Genomic DNA, 13,127 nt, shown 5'->3' with positions numbered 1-13,127 from the left:
ATTAATCCTGTAAAATTCTATTCAAGTCTTATTTTATTTAGATAAAGTACTTGAAAATTGTCAAGTTTGTGTGGTCATTTTTTTTTTCCACTGTGATGTGGACGTTAAAATATTGCCTAAGGATTTTAAATGCTGGATTTACAGAAAGAGGGAAGCAAGACCAGTGACACTGACACTGCACACTACCCATGTGAGCCCAGGAGCTGCTGAAACTGCTTTAGCAACACCTGAGTTCAGCTCACAAGAGCTCCCCAAGTCTCTGAGGCTGACTGGCTGATAACCTTCCAGACCACTTCCCTGCCACCTGTATCAGAGGAAATGTATGTATTATATGCCCTTCACCTCTAAAAACACAAAATGACAGGCTGAAGGAGTGAACTAAGTTTCCTTTCCCTTAACGCCTGGTTCCAGCTTTGCTCATTACCTTTCTGTTCTCTGAGAACGTAACAGGTTGGAAGCTCTTCATGGAAAGATAACTACACTAAAAGGCATCAGACTGGGCCCCTTTCAGCCATTCTCAGGTCAGAATTTTGTTGCATCAGCTGATATTTTGTCCTTTTTCTTCTTCAGTTGAGGTAGAGGTTGCTTTGGTGGCAGATGCAGTGGGGCTGTTTGCTGAAAGATGAACTGACAACTGCAAATGGACAGATCTTGAATATTTTACAGAAGGGCACTCATCAACTACAGCAGTTTGAGAGAGGCAGCAGCTGTCACATCTTTGTTTCTTCTGGACTTCCAGACATGCTGGGAGCCAACTGTTAGAGCCAGAGTACAGAGGCAACTTCTCCCTTATCTTTCTGTGTTTTTGCTGATCTGTTTAATTGCAATTCAGAAAACAAAAAATACTACCATGTGGCCCACCAAATTTCCAAAGCATAAAAGGCTAATGCCTGTTGTAGTGTTAAAGATGAAAGACCTTGTGGATACTATATGAGGGTGACAGACATTAATATAGTTTAACTTATCATGTGTTTTAAGTAGAGAATTGTTTTGTGGTTTAATTTTGACCCTGTCACTTCACTCCTTGCATTCTTACAGAGATCAGTTTCTTGCTATCACATCAAAAAGAAGCTGTTTAACATCGTCTGAAGGGCCTTCATTGGCTGTGCCCATTCAATCATCTTTTTTTTTTTTTAATAATGTGATGACTATATTTACATTAGCCTTCACTAAATTTTCAATACCTTTGCTTTCATTCTTGGTTCTGTGTTGGAGTTCATTTGTGTGTTTTCAAAGCCATGTCATAGTTCTGTCTCATAATCCTTCTTAAAATTCTCCCTTTCCTTTGACTGAGATTCATTTCCTTTGGAGTCTGGTCCTTTTACACAGGTTTTTTACTCTTTTTATTTCATTCACTTTTCTGTATCATATCTGTGTCCTATTTAGCCCTTTATTGGACTCATAGGCTGTAAGAATTTTTTTAAGAAAGCAGATGTCACTACTTTTTTCAGTGACTTATATGGTGCAGTCTGCATATTCCTAAAATTTCCAGATGATCTGATAATGTACATAATAGTTCAAGCAACATGCCTACATCTTTTGTATTAGTAGTTGCTGATGTCAGTACAACATTCTAATATATCCATACTGCATCAAAAGTAAATAAAGTTTATTCGGTGTACAAAATAAATAATGATTTTTGCCTTTTCTGCACAAAAATGACTTGAGCTTTTCAGCTCACCCCACAGAGACCCTCACTTCTCCTGTGTGTTTTCATACCCCTGCCTAAATCCATTCAGATCTCATCTTGAACATCTCAACAGAAGCACCCTGTCCCAGATTTCTCTCAAGTGCCTGGGGGGCACCATCTTATCTCCTTTCACTCTAAGTGTTCTCATTCATCCCAACCCAAGTTTGTTAAATGTTCCAGTTTGGGCAAGAAGCAGCATGTTCTGCAGCTGATGCAAGTTATCTGTGTGCTACTTTCCAGAAATAAATGCATGGAAATTGGCTGTTACGTTCTAATTTCAAATGATTTGTGCTCTTCTTAGGCATTAGTGGGATCTTCATTATTGATTTCCATGACAATTCTGTTATCTTTTAGGCATTTGTTCTCATCTCATTTAGTTTATAGTCTTGAGAGCTACTGGTGGTAGATAGGGATTAACAGATAATATAACACCACAAATGAATCTTGTTAAACTTAAGTGAAAGTCATTCTCTCAAGTTTTTTTTGAAAGAATGTTGAATGTAATATGAACTGCTGGTTGACTGAGAAGAGTGTAGAACTTTTCTTCATACACTAAAGAGTTTGTTGACTAAAGCCTGAAACTACCCAGTGTTTAGAGTAATGCAACTAGTTTTGCATGTGAAAACACATTAATTCATGGCACTGAGAGCTGTGACAGTAATGTGAACATGCAGTGACATTCTTGAAGAATATAAATATTATATCTGCGTATTATCTGCATGCTTATATTTTAAAATACATGGATGTCAGATACAAAATGCTGCAGAGTCTGTAGTGTGACTGAATAATCTAGGTTTTGGTTTGTATATATAATTAGATAGATGAAGGATGTCCATTTGGTTTTGGATGAGTGCCTACTTGGTTCTTCTTTAGGTAACTCTGGTCTCAGACAACATGTTTAGTACATGGAGGCAGCTGATACAGCAGTGTCATGGTTACCTCACAACAGTTCGAGATGAGGGCTGTCTTACCACAATTTTGTAGGAAAAAGGATTAAAATGAAGGCCACCAAGGCCACCTCCCTCCTTCTTGAACAGACCTGACCACACTAATGAGATTAGCTGGTGAGGCAACTGGTGACAATAGCTCTGGGGTAATAAAAGTGTGTCACTGCAGCTGTTCACCAGGTTTCCTCAACTACTTTTAGTGTGAATTTTATCCACATCCTGATTCCCTTGGATTCTCTGCAGCTCTAGACCCCTTGTATTCCTCTGTTTCGTCTGTCTACAAGGCTGGAGGGGCACCAGTAACTGTGTTGGAAAGCCAATGTAGAAATAGTAGCTTTGAGATAGTCCCAGCAAGTTGAATATAAGGTACTGGGCAGCTCCTGCCCTGTCTGATTTTATGTGCACAGCATTGTCTCAATCCCCTAACCTGCTGTGCTTGGCATATTTGGATGCCTGTGTGTGCTTTGTGGGGTGAAAGGTCTGGCATGGAGCAGTGTGGATGGGATGACACATGCACAAAAAAGACCCCCTAGAAGGTTCACTGTGCTACCAGCCACAGTCAGTGCTGACTCCTCTGCCTGTCCCCTGACATAAATCAACATGTGCTCTTTCCATCTGCACATCTGGATAAGCTCCTGCTGTCCCGTGTCATGAGCAGAGATGCTCTCTCTGCCCTTTTTGCAGCTCAGTCTGCTGGTTGCCTCCATGAGGTAAAGGTGAGAGGCTGGGGAGCACAGCAGCTGGAAAGTACTTTGAAGTACTGTAAGGTGCAGTTGGTTTGTGCCAGTACAAATGCCAGGCGTTGTATGGACCCATTCATTGTAGATCTAAGTGTAAGGGGTTAGGTGTTTAAAAGAGTCTGCTTAGCAGAGCTGTTAAGATTGGGGCCATGGTAATTTCTGTGTTCACCAGCATTCATCTTACTGGCACAAAAGGGTGCTGTGTACACTCACCTACACAAGCTCGGGTACTTCAAGCATATTTCAATATGATTTTCTTCAATTAAAAGTTAAACTGATGTCTGCTTTATTGCATGTTTTTGAAGAATTTTTCTTCCTTGTGCAAGAATTTTGCTTTAGATCTATTCTGGTTTTGAGGTAATGTCTAATTTTTAATTATTTCTCATTAATGGAAATTTAGTGTTCATGCTAGTCTTCTTATACAGGTTGATATTAGCCATTTCTTTTGCCTATACTTAAAGAGGTAGTGAAGATATTTGCAGAGGGAGGGAGGTCCACAATTTATCAGGGAAATGATCTGTGAAGAATTGGGAATTTGTGTGCATTTACCTGGAAAGATTTCAGCAATTCATGAGGAGAGTTTATGTACTATGTACTTCTTCACCTGCCTATTTACAGTGCTGTAGCTCTGCATTTTTTCTTTTCATCTAGGAAAAGGTATTTTACACAATAACACGAATATTGTTTGTCTTTTTTAGGCTGTGAAGCATGTTACAGAACCATACAAGTGGATGAAGGGGAAAGGAAGAAGTGCCATTGATAGCTAGGATAGCAACATGGGAAATACAACCACCAAATTCCGCAAAGCTCTTATAAATGGAGATGAAAACTTGGCCTGCCAAATCTATGAGAGCAACCCTCAACTAAAAGAAACTCTTGACCCAAATACTTCTTATGGAGAAACGTACCAGCACAATACTCCGCTCCATTATGCTGCTAGGCATGGAATGAATCGTATCCTGGGGTAAGCAGCATTTGAAATTTGGCTTGGGTGTGAAAAGCTGACCTAGCAAATGCCAAGAGTGTCAGCAGGTTATAAACACCTGATGTGCATGTGCATAAGTGAACACATGTATGGGCATGTGTGTGTTGCACAGACAGAATTTGCAACAAATTCGAGCAGTAATAGAAAATGCAAATTAGTCTGTAATTGCAGGTTGGTAGAACAGTCTTTAATTTTATTTCAGTGTCCGTTCCTTTCTTGTAACATTAGTCTGGGGCAGTTTCAGCTTGCTTCCTGAAGACTCCAATACCATGGTTCTTTGAAAATAGTGACTGTTCCACCATTCTTGATATGTTTTCCTGTCTTTAAGTAATCTCTTTGCAAAGCTGTGTGGATACCACACTAATTGTAGCTACTTCTAGATGGTGCTATATATTTATTCTTGTGTTATTCAGGCAACTTTTATTTTTTTGTGTTAGACAATAACAGTGAACATTAATATCTTGATAAATAAGTAAGTTTATTATTGCTGCAGTCAATATGGACAGCAATCCCTAATATTAGCTATTTTCATTCTTTCATATTTTTGTCAGTGCTCTAAGGTCAATTAAAGATTAACATCTTACCCATGTCCAGACATTGCAGACACAAGCTGTTCTCATCTAGTGTTTTTGTGAAGGTAGTACCAGGCAGACATTGCTAAAGCTCTTCTTCAGTAAGCGCTATTAGAGAGAATTTCATAAATATCCTCTTCTTCATATTAGGAAACAGAACAGAAATAAATAATCAACTGTGTTATTGGTAATATTCTTTTCATCTTTGTCTTTATGTCTAAATGGGCCTGTCGTATTCATAAGGTTTGTTTTGTACCTCATATGCTGTAACTTTACTAGCTTTCTGGCCTCTCACCATAAATTTTTACTCAGTGTTTTAGATTTATCTAACCGTTTTTTTTACTTTATAATATCTCACTTACCTCAGTTTTGGCTAAATATTTTCCTCTTCTTCCCTATCTATTCTGTGTTTCTATTTTTAATTTGATGTTTTCATTTCATCACTGGTGCTTTTTGTTTATTTTCCTCCCGTTCCTTATTCTTGAATTCTAAAAAGGAGTCAACTAAAATGAATTTAAAATAGTGTCGAGTTTTTACTTACACTTTCCATATGGTTTTTCTGCTCTGAGATTTTCAGGCTATTTCTCTCAAGAAAATACCTCTTAAGAAATTACAGCCTCATTGAGAAAACAAGGACACATGACATTGCACATATGAAAAGAAATAGTCATAATTACTGACTTCTGAGCAGTGCATTGGTTAATTGATATTGCATCATTATGATGGGTTCTCACATAACTGCTTTGTATATTTTAAAAAAGGTCTTTTAGAAATGCCATTTTGCTATTAGCTACATAGGAGCTTCAACATCTAAGTCTCACAGGACAACTTTTTTTTTCACATATTGCAAACTAATGATCAAAAGAATCATTCTTTTGCCTTGTTTGAGTCAAGGGTCTGTAATACATTTTTTGTCCCTAAACATAGGGTAGGTGCCTTTAGCTGCTGGAGTGTGGGTCTGAAAACACAGGCTGTTAAAACTGTAGTACTAGTGAGGAGTAGTTTACTGAAGATTTTTTAGTATTAACTTTTCTGATGTCTTTCTACTGGCTTCTCTTTAAGATGTGCTGCAGATAAATGTAGCCTTTTTATCTAAACATAGTAGTGGAAGTGAATAAATATAGGCCTTACAGTGTGTCTATTTGCTAAGTTGATAGCAGAAAGGGCACAAGCGCTTTGGAGTTAAGTCACTTATTTTTGATGCAGGAAGTCCTGGATATGACAGGGGTTAAATGAGCTGATTATTAAAAGGAATGCTTTGATTTACTGATAAAGTTCAGTACCTAAAAATAAATTAATTTTATTCTCTTTATATTTTGAGAGAAATTTACAATTATGAGATGTCCATAGTAGTATAATATTTTATGTTTATCACTTCATAAAACATTTTAAGTGTTGGGATGTCTGTAGCAACACTCAGTACAAGCTCTGGTATTTACTTGTATGCATACTGTGTAATTCAGTTTTTCTTCATAGCCTGAGATTTGTATTATTGTAGATGGATATGAACAGACTTGTGTTTACAGTTTACTGTGTGAGATTTTCTCAAAATAGAGGAGTGTGATGCAGTTGGTACACCTTTTCCATTACAGAATGTACTGAGAGAGATATTCTGGGATGTTTAGAAATGTCCTATCTGGCAATGCTGAGGCAAAGGGACAAATTCCCTGTTTGTACATGTATGGATGCTGTGACTGGCCAAATGCCTTTGGTGAAAAAGCACAGGCGTTGAGTTTGCAGTGAAAGGGAGTTGGGGACATCCTGCTGCAGCGATCTCAGAAGGAAAGTAGCAAGAAACTGGAGAGGAGGTGTAAGGGTCACAAAGCAAGACTCGCAACCTGCACAAACTTGGTTTAATCCAGCATGAAGTGTACTGGCAGAAACTTAAGCCAACAAAAATTTCTCAATGATTTTGAGCTGCGCAGTAATTATGCAGCAAGTATCTTAGTCATCTGGATGCTGCACTTTTCATCCAACATACACAGCCCAGAAACAGGATCAAGCTGTAAAAATTTGAAAATTTGCTGTTAATTTCTTTTCACAAGATTCAGCAAGCATTTGTTAAAATGCTAGGATTGTTTCTTGATCATTTTAATGAGTATCATAGGAAACTTTAGTATACTAGGAATGTTGAAATAAAAAACATTCCATTAATGTATAACTTGGTCTGCAGCCCTGAATAATGTTTACCTGACATACCAGTTTGTTTTAACATAGCATTTAATGTTTAAAAACCAAAAATTGCTGACCACAGCTAATTAGCACAAACAAGAATTTTCAAAGACTTGATCTCAGGCCAGTAAGCTTATCAGGAGAGAGAAGTCCCTGCTCCAGGGCTGTCACAGGATAACCCTCAGCCACCAGCTGTGACACCTCTCAGGAGGAGTTGACAGAAGGGCACTGTACTGATTTCATGGGGCAAGGTTCTGGTAGCAGGGGGCTGTGGGGGTGGCATCTGTGAGTAGAAATCAGTGTGCACCACACCAGGCACAACTGGCTTCTGCCACCTCCAAACCAGCCCCACCACTGGCCAAAGCTGAGACTATTGGTGATGCTGGTGGTACCTCTGTGATTACGTACTTAAGAAAGGATGAAAAATGCTGCACAGCATCTGTAAGAGGAGTGAAAAAAATGTGTGAGGGAAACAGCCCTGCAGAGACACCAGGCCAGAGAAGGAGGGGGAGGAGGTGCTCCAGGTGCTTGGAGCAGAGATTCCCCTGCAGCCTGTGATGCAGATAGTGGTGAGGCAGGCTGTCCTCCCACAGCCCCTGGACATCCACGTACAGCAGAGATCCATCCGCAGCCCCTGGAGGACCCCACAGCAGAACAGGTGGATGTGCCCTGAAGGAGCCTGCAGCCCGTGGAGAGCCCATACCGGATCAGGCTCCTGGCAGGAGCTGCACAGCCTGTGGAGAAAAGCCCACACAGAAGCAGCATTTCTGGCAGGACCTGTGACCCTGTGGGGGAGCCACGCTGCAGCTGTGTGTTTCTGTAGCCTGTGGAAGAACCCACGCTCGAGCAGTTCATGAAGCACCCTACATACGGATTTTGAGAGCTTTATACAACATCCACACTGGTCTCATTCTACTACAAATATTTATCATGTTTCCCTATGAATTAAGGTCTTGACAGGAGATTCGTTTTCAGGAAGATAGTTTAAATCTCACTCCCTAAATATGTGTAAAAATATTACAGACAAAGCACACTGGAAACATGTTTTCATTAGAAAACGCGGTCTTCGGTTGATCAAGCATATCCAACGCCCTCAGGCTTTTTTTCCTAAGGTACAGTTTAGACTATATCTGACTGCTTAGTTTAAAAGAATTGCTATCAATGTGGAAAGTTACTCACTAGAGTCTGGCTGTTGGTGAACCACTCCTGAGCTGTGACAAGAGAACAGACTTTCCAGAGGCTGGTTGAGATGGAGTGTCTGGAAATCACGAGGACTTGCCTGACGTTGAAAGGAAAAAAAAAAAAAAAAAACCTTAGATAAACTGTCATTTTGCAATATATGTGGTGCGACTTTGAGTTTTGCAGCTTTGCTGGGAAGCTTTTTGGATCAGTGACAGATTTTCCTCATTGTGTGTTTCATATTGCTATATCTGAGCACTTTGTGAGTATTCAAGCCAAAAGTGGATTGTTGTAGCAGTTGCTGCTGGTCCTGGCCTGAAGAGGGGGGAGGAGGAGATGACAGAAACATGGAACTGTGGGAAGACAGGACAGGTTTATGAAGCTGATTTTTTCCTAGAATTGGAAAAACAAGACTTTCTTGTTACAGAGATTCTGGAAGTTGAGGTGATTGCTGAAACTAAAGAAAAAAAAATGAAACCCACTTCTTTTAACATTCTTGATGTCTGCCATTCAGTAATTGTGGTAAAGCAGCTCTGACAATGAAGGCATAGCTAACCCAGTCAGAGAGAAACACTGGTAAATGTGCCTGGGACTTGCTCTTAGGAAATATCTCTTGTTTCACTGCTATAATTCGGGAAGTATATTTCACTTCAGAAGAATGACAACAAAGAACATCAAAATAGTAGTGGTTTCCTCTAGGCTGAACTAAATATGCATCTCGTGGAATTTCAGCCACAGTCCCCTTCTCTTCTTACTATGTAAGAGGTTTCAATAAGGACTCGTCCAAGCAATTGTAATGCAATCAAAAAAAGTATGTTGATAATACCAGTATGTTATGGAGGGTGAATTTGCCAGAAAACTTGTTGACCCCAGAGGGAATGTTGCATTCGTCACAGCACATTCAGGAATGTCTCTTCCCATGCCAGGTTTTCTTGGCTTTTCATCCATTTGCAGTCATGTTGAAAGTTAGTTTTGGATGATTTTGAGGGATATGTATATGGAGTGTTTTTCAGAACAAGATTTCTCTGAAGTTTAGAGGATATTAGAGGATTTTTATGCTGCAAAAATATATGTTAAGGAAAAGTATTGTTGAAAACCATGCTCTTTGCAGGTCATCTGGCTTTAGAGGACTGCTGTAGTCGCTTGTTTTCTGATAGGGTTGAAGCTGCTCTGAATTTTTGATAATTTTTTTTTTCTGGAGATGGAAATCAAAAAGAGGCTACTTCAACGTTTTGACAGACAGAAGTTCTGTAAATATTTAAGCTTTGAGATCCAAATAGACCTAAATTATTCATTTGAATAATTTATTAGAACGTCATTGTCTAGATCATTCACTTTGAGCAACAAAAAAGCAAACTTGTTTTTAGTTATCAACTATTTCAAATATACTTCTATATAAATTAATTTTATTCAGAGAAGTATGTCTCCACTCGTATTATTCATACTAGGTCTCTTTTGTAGTCAATATAGACATAGATAATAAATCTAGTCAGAATAATTAATGAAGGCAACAGCACAATTCATGTATTGTGAAGGTGACCATAAAGTATTTTAAATTAAGTATGTGTCAAAAGTGTCTGTTTCTTCCCATTGATTTCAAGCAAATTTAAGAGAACTGGATCAGCTGTAGTTCTCTGGACTGCGGGTCACCAGAGCTGAGAAGGTGGATCTAATCCTATTTTATACTAAATATGTAAAATTGAAAGCACCTGCAAAGTTTTAAATTGAACACTTTGGCAGTTTTACGATATGAGACATGAATGTACTTGTGGGAGATAACTGCTTGTGGTATAGTTTAGATGTTTTCCTTTCCTGGTGTGTGGTGAAAGATCTGTGCAGTGTTTGAACCTGTCCGAATGGGAGCACTGGTGTTTATCCAATTTCTTTGTTATCATTGCACTCAACTGCTGAATTGGTTCTGTAAAGTCCTTTTTAGATTAGTTATTTTGTGTGGTTGAATCTTGATCACCTTTCAAATTCCTTGGAATTTGAAATACTGAAGGGAGCTCTTGATTAGATGAAGGAGAATAATAAATGAAGAATATGATCTCACAGGGCTTTGTGGGCATGTTTATAAAGAAGCAAGAGGACCAAGTGAATTGAGCGCCCCTCATTTCAGTAGCAGAGCATCTGACTGGGTGGTAGAAAATAGTAATTTATAAGGTCGTTTTCATCATAGTCTGAAAAGCAGTCAGGATGATGGACAAACAGTAAAAATAGGAAGCCTTTAAAAGTGATCAAATTTTTACTGTGTCTGAATCCTGAAGAAAACTGCCAAAGGCAGAAAAAACTCAGAGGAGACACTTAGAGGAGCAGCTACAGATGTCATGTAGCAGCAATAGCATTTCCTGTGTTCCTCAAAGGCTGCCACCCAGCTGGGCACTGTCTTCTAAAGTACAATAAGGCAGGCTGAAAAACTCAGACCTTTATCTGGCTGACATCCTTGTTTTTCTTTCCCTAAAGCTCAAAATCTCAGTTAAAAGCAGTTCTCACTGAATAGATGTGTGTGGCCTCCCAAGGTATCTTCCCTGGTGTTCCTCAAGACTTCCTCACAAAATGCAAAACAGAAGGTAGACTTTATCCTAATCATAGTCTGACCTACAAGCAAAGATCAAAAGCCAGTCAGCTGCTGTATTTTGAGGTCTTAAAGCTGACTTTTTTTTCTATCTGACTTCTGATTATTTTAACCTTAGTAGGTTAAAGATACATGATGCTTATGAGTTTGCTGCTCACAGCTCAGCCTTTGCTCTCCAGTTGCAGCTGCCACTCTTGAGAGTGTTATTGCTTCTTACTACTAGGGTTTTTTGCACCCAGAGGAAATTGTTCTAATTTTCCTTTCCTTGGTGGAAATCACACATTGCAGAGTAAGACTTCTTTGGTAATGATTGGTGAAATGAGATCTATTAATGCAGTACACTATTAAAGGTTTCTTTTCTATGTTGTCTGTTCTCCTTAGTAGAGCCATCATGAACATTTTACCACAGGCAAAGTAAAATTTTATTTGGGTTATAGAGGAGTACAGCTTTGGTCCTTGCCAACCAGATTGACCACATCTTTATTTCAACTAATTTTGTTGCCAGGTAGAGTTTGTTACTCCATGGAGTTGATTGGTAAATACTGAATCATTGTGTCAAATGGCTTCACTTCACCCTGGGGTTAGAGGCACATGTGGCTTCCTCACCAGAGATCTGTTGGCTCAGATTTTTCAGAAATAACTCACTAATTTTTATATCTAAATGCAAAATACAAGCAAAGTATTCAGTGACATTGTATATAGACCCAGTTTTCCTTTTGGCCAAGGTACAGATTGGGGATGATTTGAATTTTTAAATTTGCATTTTTTTGTTTTGAATTTCGTGTAATAGTTACATCATTGGGACATGCGAGGAAAATAAAAATTAGTGTAATTAAAGATAAAGCAGCATACAAATTGAAAACATTTTTATGGAGGGAGAGATGAAGATGAGACAGTATCTGTAATACATTTGCGGTTTTTAAGAAATAGAAATAATGCAATGCCTGATAGTATTCACTGTTTCATTTCTTCATTATTGCTATGCAACTAATACCAACACTAGATATCATACACTGCCGGGTCATTTACAAACTGATACAATGGTAGGTGTCCTGTGCAGAAATACAAATCTGCGTGTTTAAAAGGTGACAATGAACACACTTGCTGGTAGTTTCATGTTTATTATTTCATCTCACATTTGTTTGAGACCAATCTAAAAATAATAGTCAACAGTTATGTGAGAAGAGAAATCAGCGTGTATGGTCTCAGAAAAAAATCTGTTCAAAGGAAGGATTTGGAGACAAGGCTGGAAGGATGGCATCTATGTTTGAGAATTGGTTCTCGCCATCAAGTGATGTATATAAGAAAGGGCCAGAGACAGAGATGCAAATCACACAGATTTTGCTTTGCAGAGGACTGTCACAAAAGCTGCTGGTAAGTAGCCAGCTTCTGTGGAAGCCACTTCTGATTTGGCATTCAGCTCTATTTCTTTTGAAATCCCACTCAGAATATTGAAATAAAAGCCAGAACAGGCATGGGATCTTGGAAACAGAATTCCTGACTGTCCAAGGGAATGCTAAACTTAAGTAACTCATCAATAAAAACAATAGTGTTCTGGTTACAAGAAAATTACAGATGTAATTGATACATTTTTGCTTTAGGAATTGTTTAATCTCTGTTTTGCTCTTCTTCCTAACAGTCATAAGAACCATAAATAAAGCATAACTTTTCTTTGGCCTGCAGTATAACAAATATAAAGATTAATGTAAGAAATGCATAAGAATCTTAGTGAAACAGAGAAGAAACTTTTAAGTACTAATAAATAACTTTCTAGCACTGTATAATGAATAAAAATACCAATAATTATATTTATTAGATCTGGTTTTCAACATCAGGTAAAAAACAATACTCTTCACAAAATTATTTAAAATAGTAATGACTAAAAAGATTTCTTAAAGTGGTTGCTAGTACACTGTGGTTGTTTATAGTGTATTTGGGAGGAAAGTGCTTTTAGTGAAAAGTGCTTTTCATGGTTATTCAAGGGTTGAATGCATCAGTATTGGTCTACTGTGTTGAAAGCTGAATGATTCAGTAATTGTATGAATTAATTCATTGCAAATGAGCTTTAAATTACTGGGTAACATGACTTGGCTCTTCTGTATGTTGTTGTAACTCATGGCTTACCCATTCTTCTCTTAATGCTCTTAAAATTCTTCTGTTAATACTCCTACTTCTCTTAAAGCTGTGAGCTTTAGGTTCATGCCTGCACTGGAGTTTGCAGTGTAACTTTCTTTAGCAAGCAGTACTTACAAGGACTGTCTAAGCCA

The 13,127-nt window shown here is 38.3% G+C and overlaps 1 protein-coding gene across 3 annotated transcripts in view; it reads left to right on the top strand.

Moving 5' to 3' along the window:
• The window catches only part of ANKIB1 (ankyrin repeat and IBR domain containing 1), an 86,829-nt gene that overhangs the window by 27,093 nt on the left and 46,609 nt on the right, over nucleotides 1–13,127 (top strand). For all 3 annotated transcript variants that reach the window (XM_066197648.1, XM_066197638.1, XM_066197657.1), the window contains exon 2: nucleotides 4,076–4,341. In XM_066197648.1, the coding sequence (XP_066053745.1) occupies nucleotides 4,154–4,341 (188 nt within the window). In that variant the 5' untranslated portion in view covers nucleotides 4,076–4,153. The remainder of the gene's footprint in view (nucleotides 1–4,075; nucleotides 4,342–13,127) is intronic.

Source organism: Chamaea fasciata, unplaced genomic scaffold (assembly GCF_029207755.1).
Source record: "Chamaea fasciata isolate MVZ Bird 193981 ecotype frontalis unplaced genomic scaffold, bChaFas1.0.hap1 SCAF_1, whole genome shotgun sequence".
Lineage (NCBI taxonomy): Eukaryota > Metazoa > Chordata > Aves > Passeriformes > Sylviidae > Chamaea > Chamaea fasciata.
This window is presented reverse-complemented; position numbering and strand designations above follow the sequence as displayed.